A 9,136-nucleotide genomic window follows, 5' to 3' on the forward strand; every position below is an offset into this window, starting at 1 on the left:
ACCGCCACTTGAGGAGCGCACCCTCAGCTCACAACAGCCCTAGCAGTCCGGGGGGAGCCTCGGCTTTCTTGCCTCACTGCCGGGTGATCCTTTTTCCAAAGGGGCCGGGCCCTTGAGCCTCGCCTAGCCCCTCTCGTTCCTGCTCCACCCGGCCACCAGGTGCGCGAGCAGAGCCGGCGCTCAATTGTTCTCCGCGTTCGATCCCTTCCCCATGACCGGCTCCCTTTCCCGATCCCCCAGCACTCCACCCGCCTCCTCTCCTATCCCCAATCCGCGAGTGGGCCAGGGGGCAGAGCCGCCGCGTCTGGCCCGCTTCGGGTCCGGAGGCATGTCTGAAGACCGACGCGTGTGCACCAAAAGTCACCTCTTCTCCTGACTTTCTCTTCAGCCATTGGGACCAAGAGAGAGAGAGAGAGAGCCCCTCCGGCTGGAGGTATTTCCCACCTCCACTCCCTCCTTTGTTTTTGCGCCTACTTTCAGGAAAGGTGGGCATCTCCACCTCTCTCTCTCTCTCTCTCGGTCCCAATGGCTGAGGAGAAAGTCAGGAGTAGAGGTGACTTTTGGTGCACACGCCGGGGTCTTCAGGCATGCCTCCGGACCCAAAGTGGGCCAGGAAAGGGAGCAAGTGCGGCAAGTGTAATTACTGGGATGCATAGTTCACCTACAATCAAAGAGCATTCTGAACACCACCAATGATGGAATTGAACCAAATATGGCACACAGAACTCCCACGACGAACAGAAAATATATATCAATGATTGGTTGGGGGGGGGGGCAAAATACTGTTTGCTTACCTTTGAAAATTACCTAGGGCCACCTCTGGTTATAGAGTATAAAGAAAAATAGATATTGAGCTTTGAGAATTGATCTTAGACAGGCCCCTACATTGGCAGTCTTCAGAAAGAACTTGAAGACCTGGCTGTTCCGATGTGCCTTTCCCGATTAGGAAATCTTCAATACCAAGTCCCAGAAGAACTTTATTAGAATTAAGACTGCCGCACACTGCACACTGCACTTGCCCTATAATATCACCTGTCACATCAGCACTTTTTAATCCTGTACCCTTTACTCTGGCCCGGCCCAGTTTTATCTTGTTTGATGTATTGCTTGTGGTTTTGTTGTTTTAATACTGATTTAATTGTTTTTAATTTGCTTTAAGTGTATTGTTATGTTGTGTATTGAAGCCTTGGCCTTTGTAAGCTGCATCGAGTCCTTCGGGAGATGCTAGCGGGGTACAAATAAAGTTTAATAATAATAATAATAATAATAATAATAATAATAACCTCCACCTTGAATTGGGACCGAAAATTTATCGGCAGCCAATGGAGCTGTTTCAACAGGGGGCTTGTCCGTTTCCTGTAATTCGCTCCAGCTAGCAACCTGGCTGCTGACTTTCATACCAATTGCAATTCCTGGGCTGTCTTCAAAGGCAGCTCCATGTAGAGAGCATTGCAGTAATCCAATATGGAGGTAACTAAAGCATGGACCACCGTGGCCAAGTCAGACTTCTGGAGGTACGGTTGCAGCTGGAGCCTAAGATTTATCTGTGCAAAGGCCCTCCCGGCCACCACCAACACCTGAGCTTCAAGCATCAGCGCTGAGTCCAAGAGGACCCCCAAACTGCGTACCTGTGTTCTCAGGGGGAGTGTAATCCCGTCAAGCACAGGTTGCCACCCAATACCCCAAATGGCCTCACAACTGATCAGGATGACCTCTGTCTGGGTTAAGCTTCAGTTTGTTAGCCTTCATCCAGTACATCACAGCGGCAAAGAACTGGTCCAGGGTCTGGGAGGCTTACTTGGAATTTGGTGGAAAGAAATAGTAGAATTGAGTGTCATCTGCGTAGAGATGACACCGAATTCCAAATCTCCAGATAACCTCGTCCGGTGGTTCCATGTAGATGCTGAATAGCATGAGGGATAGAATGGAACCTTGTGGGACCCCACAAGTCAATGACTAGGGGTCTGAGCAGGTGTCTCCCAGCTTCACCAACTGGGTGCAACCCTCCAGGAATGAGCAGAGCCACTGCAGTGCAATACCCCCAAGACCCATTCCAGAGAGCTGCTCCAGAAGGATACCATGAGCACTCTATCTGAAGGTCAGCTATGACCAGCAGTGCTGTGGAATTTGAAGAGACATGAATGGAGGGCAAAAGGGAGAAATGTGCCAAGAGGAAGGCACATCAAGCTAACCCTTATTGGGACCCCCTTCCACCTGGAAACCAATGTCCTCACTATGGAAGAACATTCGGGTCAAGAATAGGGCTCCACAGTCACCTACATATTCACCTCCAAGACACTAAACTTGGAAGGCCACCATACTCGGACAACAAGGGATCGCCTAAGTAAGTAAGTAAGGTAAAGGTAAAGGTAGTCCCCTGACATTAAGTCCAGTCATGTCTGACTCTGGGGTGTGATGCTCATCTCCATTTCTAAGCCGAAGAGCCAGCGTTGTCCGTAGACACCTCCAAGGTCATGTGGCCAGCATGACTGCATGGAGCGCCGTTACCTTCCCGCCAGAGCAGTACCTATTGATCTACTCACATTTGCATGTTTTCGAACTGCTAGGTTGGCAGAAGCTAGGGCTGACAGCGGAAGCTCATGCCGCTCCCCGGAATCGAACCTGCAACCTTTCGATCAACAAGCTCAGCAGCTCAGTGCTTTAACCCACTGCCCCACCAGGGGCTCCGAAGTAAGTAAGTACGACTATCAATATTTTTTCCCCTGCTCTAAAGATCTAAATACCTGCTTGTTTTCAAATCTGGTTCTTCTAAAATAGAACCTAGATGCAGCCCTTTCTTACCTTTTTTGAACTCATTAAGCATAGCATCCAGTTTGGTATTGTGAGCAACAAAATGGACTGGGTGGTTATAAAACTTCGTGATCGTCTTGAGTGGGGTCTTGTCGTCAGGGTCAACAAAGGCTAGATCCTTGACATAGAGCATATCCCCAATATTAGAATAATATCTGTCATAGACGGGGATGCGGGTATAGCCACTCTCCATGATCTCTGTCATGGTGTCAAAGTCTAAGACGGCATCGCTGCTGATCAAGTAGCAGTCTTCCAATGGTGTCATGACACATTCCACTGTCTTAGACCTCAGTTCAAGGGCTCCTTGGATTATATTCAACTCTTCCTTCAGCAGGTCGTTGTAGGGCTGTGTCAGTTTCAACATCTCCATCAGTTTCTCCCGGGTGTATACGGTGCCTATTTCTTTACCAAGCACATAGTCCAGGATTTTACTGAGGGGATAAGAGAGTGGGAAGGTCAACAACATGAAAAGCTTGGTAAGGGGGACAGTGTGGGCACCTACTGCCAGGCCATGACGGGAGCAGAGGGCTTGTGGGATTATCTCTCCAAAGATGACAATAGCAAGGGTCGAGATCGAAATAGCCACCATGTTTGTGCCAACAAGAATGTCGGACAGTATTGTAAGAGAAGCGTTGACTAAAACATTACCTAGCAGCAAAGAGCACAGCAAGTAATTGCCTTTCCTACGGAGGGGCTCAATACGGGCGGCGTATTTTTTCTCCTTGGGCTTACCACAATTCTGCACTATACGCAGCTCCATGGGATCCAGAGCCATCAGGCCCAGATTAAGCCCACTGAATATACCTGAGAGTGACAAGAGTACAATCATTAAGATGATAATAAGCCAGAGGGGGAGCTCCAGTTTCACGTCCTCCAACACTTGGATGTACAAATTGTGCCTGTCAACCGGCTGCTGTGACTGCCCGGGATCTTTTTCAAGGCATAACACATAGCTCTTGGTGTGGACGTCCCTGCGCAGAGTCTTGACCACAATGGTGAGTACTGCAGATGTTTCCTGGACGTCTTGACTGAACGGTTGCACCCGCAAGTCGTTGCTCTCCTCAAAACAGGAGCTATCATTAAAATTGTGAAAATCAGGCTCTGCTGTAGCCAATTCAGAAAAATAGACAATCTCCCAAGTAGATTCATGGATGCCCTGGCCAAAGATTCGAAGCTGGATGACACTTCCCTCCATCACTTGGATGACTCCTTTTATTAAGTGTACAGCTCCTGGCTTGGTACTGCTCTCCAACCTCATGCCGATAATTACTGTGTTGTTATGTTGTGGCGCTCCCTTTCCTGCACTAGCTGGCTGTGAGAAGGCCAACAGGAGCAAGAATAACCTTAACAACATCAGTCCAAATCTGGCCATCTTATCCCTTCTGCTCAGACAAATGCGTCACTGTGGTATCAGTATCATTGAGCAGCACGTTTATTCTTGGTGTCTATGAGGTAATGCTTCCATCACTCTGAGTTAGAGCAGCACGTGTCACAAACCCACCTCCAACATGGACACACCCACCTCATTTGCATGTCACATTCTTACCTGGTACCTATACTACTCCATGTCTAAAATTCTTTTGAAGAAGATCCATGATCAAAGTTAACAACACTCAACAGGGACGGTGAACCAATAGAGCAAGTTTGTACTTTCACATATCTGGGAATTGTTTTTTCTGAGACCGGCTCTTGGCTACCACACCACCAAAAAAGCTCAGTTAGGGCAAGAGTACATGCAAATCAACTACTTAAATTGATAAATCACAACCATCCAGGATCCTTAGACCCACTTCTTAAAGTATATAAAGCAAAAGTAACTCCCATGCTCTTATACGGAGCTGAAGTTTGGGGTCTAAACCAGGTACCATTATTAGAGCAAGCACAATCACAGCACCTGCGAAGTTTTCTAGGAGTGGACAGGACGACCCCAGCTGCCGCAGTAAGAGCGGAACTGGGAGTATATACAGTGGATGGCTTATCTAAAATCAGGGCCTACAACTACTGGGCAAAACTGATTGCCATGGCAAATGATAGACTTCCAAAATTGTGCCTATTGGAGCAGAAAGAAAATCAACATCAATCCTCTTGGCTAGTTTTCCTGACAAAATATATTAGGAGCTGTGGACTCCCGACTCGGTATCCGAACCTCTTAGAAGAGCTAGACCCAAAAATAGTTGCTCAACGAGTATTGGATATAGAAGGCCAAAAAGACATTGCTACTCTCAGTAAAGCTGGCTCATTGAAATGGTTAAGCCGCTTTAAACACACCTTCCAAACAGCTCGATATCTAAAAACAGATATGCCAAAACACCTCAGGAGGGTATTTACCAGAGCTCGTTTTGAGCAGTTGGATTCAATGGTCAAGCACGGAAGGTTTAATCAGGTCCCATACAATGATCGAGTTTGTATTTGCGGAGCATCAGAGGTGGAGGATATCACACATGTTCTGTTCAACTGTGAGCTGTATAAGAAAGAGAGAGGCCATTGCCTTGGACCATACATTATTCACAAAACACACTGGGATCCACATATTAAATCCTAAAATAACACACAAAACAGCCCTTTTTCTATTCAAAGCAACACAGCTGAGAATTGCACATTTAGAATCAATTGGGGTAAACTGTGGAGGTGACACAGATATTTGACCTGAACGGGATCTGCCAACAGTTTGTTTATTTTAACCTCTTTTATTTTAACCTCTCTTATACCGAGCGTTGTATGTTGTATGACTATGTGTTAAATGTGTTATGTGTTAAATGTGTTATGTGTTAAATGTTTTGATACGGCCAATAGGCCAATCAATAAAACGTATCTATCTATCTAACACTCAACAGGGTGGTTTTTTTTCATATCAGGAGCGACTTGAGAAACTTCAGGTCACTTCTGGTGTGAGAGAATTGGCCGTCTGCAAGGACGTTGCCCAGGGGACACCCAGATGTTTTGTTGTTGTTTTTAATAGTTTTTAATTAAGTTTTCAAAAGTACAATATTAAAATCACAAATGTTAAATTAGGAAAGAACAAGAAAAAGAAAAAACAAACCAGCCAACCAACCAACAAACAAACAAACAAAACACACACACAAGTAACAGCTTACAAAAAGACACCAGCCAAGACAAATGGCAACAAGTGAGTTGTTAAAACTTCCACTCTTCTCTATCATGATATTCTACAAATATTAGGGCTGGGCGGTTTCGTTTCGTTAATTTGTAATTCGTTAAAAATTTGTTATTTTTTTTGTTAATGAAGCGATAACGAACCATTCTGGAGCAACTTAAAAACGAAACGAATTTTTCAATACGTTTCGTAAATGCTTCGTATTTCGTTATGTATTCGTTTCGTTATTGGTTTGAGGTCGTTTCGTTATTATTTCCGCATGTCTGGGGCAAGTTTTATAGTTGTTTTTTGTTTAATTAGTGAAAAACAATTATAATATCACACCAACAGTCAACAACAGAGGGAGAGGGAAGCTTCAGAAGTTCCCCCTGTCCCATTTGGAGGTTTTTTAGCGTATTGCGCGGTCGCGTCCGCCATTAACGAATCGATTCGTATTGTTTCGTTATTGTTTCGTTATTGTTTTGTAATTTTTTTACCATTTACGAAATTTCGTAAATATCGAACTTTTTTTAAAAAAAAATTCGGAATTCTTTTAAATATCGAAACGCAAAAAAAAACCAAAAAACGAATCGATTTTAGAAACAAATTTTTCCGTTGTTACCCAGGCCTAACAAATATACTTAATCCGTTCTTCCAAGTTTTCCTATTCCTATTTGCGAGCGTCAGTAGTTTCCTATTTCTTTCCTTTTTTCTTCTGTTCTTCTGATCTTTTACTTCTTCTTTTATCTACATTCCCCCTTTCCTTTTTTAAAAATTATTTTTATTAGAATACTTTTTCAGAATAATACAAAATACAAAGTACAGCGTAGATACAAAGAGGGAAAGGGGGTTCACTATACATTAGAGTTTAAAAGACAGAGGGGGGAGGGGAAGGGGGGAGGGGAAGAGGGGGATTGAGGAGGGGGGGAAGGAGGGGATGGGAAAAGAGGTAAGATAAGAGGGGGAGGAAAGGGGCTAAGGGGACATGGAAGTTGAAGGGGGGGGAGGAAAAGAGTGACTTCCTATTCCGTTTTCACCGCGTTCTCGGTTTGATTTCTTCTTAACTTAGTGCGATCTGAGGCCTATCCCTTTAGGCTCTAAGTTATTTCTTGTTTAGGTTTCTCTCATCTCGCTATGTTTCTTGTCTTCTCCTAAAAAACCGTTTAGTATGCTCCAGTCCGTCCTCTTTAAGGGACGGCCGTTAGAGTCTTTCAGAGCATAAGTTAGCCTATCCATTTCTCTTATCTCTAATATTTTGTCCATCCATTCTTGTTCCGTTGGGATTTCTTTTAATTTCCACTTCCTGGCAAAGACTATTCTTGCGGCCGTCGTTAGAAAAGTGAGCAGTATATCTTCGTTTACGCCTAATTCCCATTCCTCTTTGAATATACCTAATAGGTAACACTCCGCTCTCTCTTTGATCCTAATTTTCAGGATTTTTTCGCAGGTTTCATTTACTCCTTTCCAATACTTCTGGGCTATGGGGCATGACCACCATTGGTGGAAGAAGGTTGAAGGCCTACTTGAAGGAAGAAGGCCTACTTGATCTTCACATTTCCAGCACTTGTTGCTTGCTTTTTTGTACATCTGTCCCAGTCTCTGGGGCGTCATGTACCAGCGATGGAACATTTTGTACCAGTTTTCCTTTAGTGCTATGGCGTAGGTATACCTGATCTTTTTCGTCCATATTTGTTCCCACTCATGTAAACTTATCGGTCTGCCGATGTTCCTTGCCCACTTGATCATGCATTCCTTGACTTTTTCTTGTTCTGTTGCCCAATCTAATAGTAAATTGTATATGGATGTGATATTTTTCTTGTCTTTTCTTAAGATCTTTTCCCATAACGTATCTTTTTCCATGAAGCCCCCTTTTTGGTCTCTGTTGAAATGCTCTCTTAGCTGGAAATAATGGAGCCAAGAAAAGGAGTTGAAGTCGTTGGCTAGATCTTCTTTCGTTCTTAGTTGGCGTGATCCTTCTGTTTTGATGGTTGAAGTCCTGTATGTAGGCCATTTCTTCCAGCCTAGCAGTCTTCTTTGATCTCCCTCTAGGGGGGATAACCACAAGGGGGTTTTCTCTGTGTACAGGTTTTTTTTGTATTTTTCCCTACATTCCCCCTTTCCTACTTCTTCTGATTATTCCTTCATTTCTTTCTTTTCCTTCACTCTTCTCTCCTCTTCTCTTTTCTTCCTATTTTCTTTTCTTTTTTTTTCTCGTTCCTCATATTACTTTGACTTGTTGTTGATCTAATTCCTCTTCCTATTTAATCTGGTCATATCAATATCTTGACCTTGTTTTCCTTTAACCAATCTTTAACTGGATTCCAGTCTGTTGCTCTGATGGGTGTGTTTCGTGCACAAGCCAATATGTATGTTAGGTGGTCCATGTTCATAATGTCCAGTACCTTTTCCATCCATTCTTCCTTTGTTGGTATTTTGTTTTGTCTCCATACTCTCACCAGAAGGATGCGGGCAGCTGTTATTAGATAAGTAAATAATTTATCAGTGTTCTTGTCCCATTTCTTAGTCCTAATAGATAACATTCTGGTTTGAAAGGGATGTCACTTTTCAGTATTTTCTGTATTGCTTCCTGTATTATTTTCCAGACACCCAGATTTTTTTGATGTTTTACCATCCTTGTGGGCTTCAGCTGGTTATCTTTGTAGTAGCTGGAGAGATCTTTCAAGGCATTAGTAAGTTGGATTTCAACTGTTTCAAAGACTTTTGCTTGTGTTGTTAGGCCAACCAGATGAAGCCTGACCCTGCCAAGACACAAGTATGTGCTTTTCACCTACGCAACTGTGAAGCCAACAGGAAATTGAAAGTCACCTGGGAAGGTCAAGTGCTTGAACATTGTTTCCATCCTAAATATCTCGGTGTCACCTTAGATCGAACACTAGCATATAGGAAACACTGCTTGAACATGAAGCACAAAATAGCTGCATGCAATAACATCCTGAGGAAACTTACTGGCAACACATGGGGCGCAGACCCAAAATTAATAAGAACAACAGCCCTAGCCTTGTCTTACTCAACTGCCGAGTATGCCTGGCCTGTTTGGCATAGGTCTGCCAACGCAAAGCAGGTGAACATAGCATTGAATGAAACATGCAGAATAATCACAGGATGTCTTAACCCTATACCTGTTGATAAACTCTACAAGCTAGCTGGCATTGCCCCCCCCCCCCCTCCGATGTGCAACAGGAAGTTGCTGCTAAATGTGAGAGAAATAAG

The 9,136-nt window shown here is 44.0% G+C and overlaps 1 protein-coding gene across 1 annotated transcript in view; it reads right to left on the reverse strand.

The window, feature by feature from the left end:
* Positions 1-4,165, reverse strand: part of LOC132781450 (metal transporter CNNM4-like) — a 44,198-nt gene extending 40,033 nt beyond the window's left edge. The window contains exon 1 of the mRNA XM_060785724.2: positions 2,803-4,165. Coding sequence (XP_060641707.2) covers positions 2,803-4,165 — 1,363 coding nt within the window. The remainder of the gene's footprint in view (positions 1-2,802) is intronic.
* Positions 4,166-9,136: the final 4,971 nt, after the last annotated feature.

Source organism: Anolis sagrei, chromosome X (assembly GCF_037176765.1).
Source record: "Anolis sagrei isolate rAnoSag1 chromosome X, rAnoSag1.mat, whole genome shotgun sequence".
Taxonomy (NCBI): Eukaryota; Metazoa; Chordata; class Lepidosauria; order Squamata; family Dactyloidae; genus Anolis; species Anolis sagrei.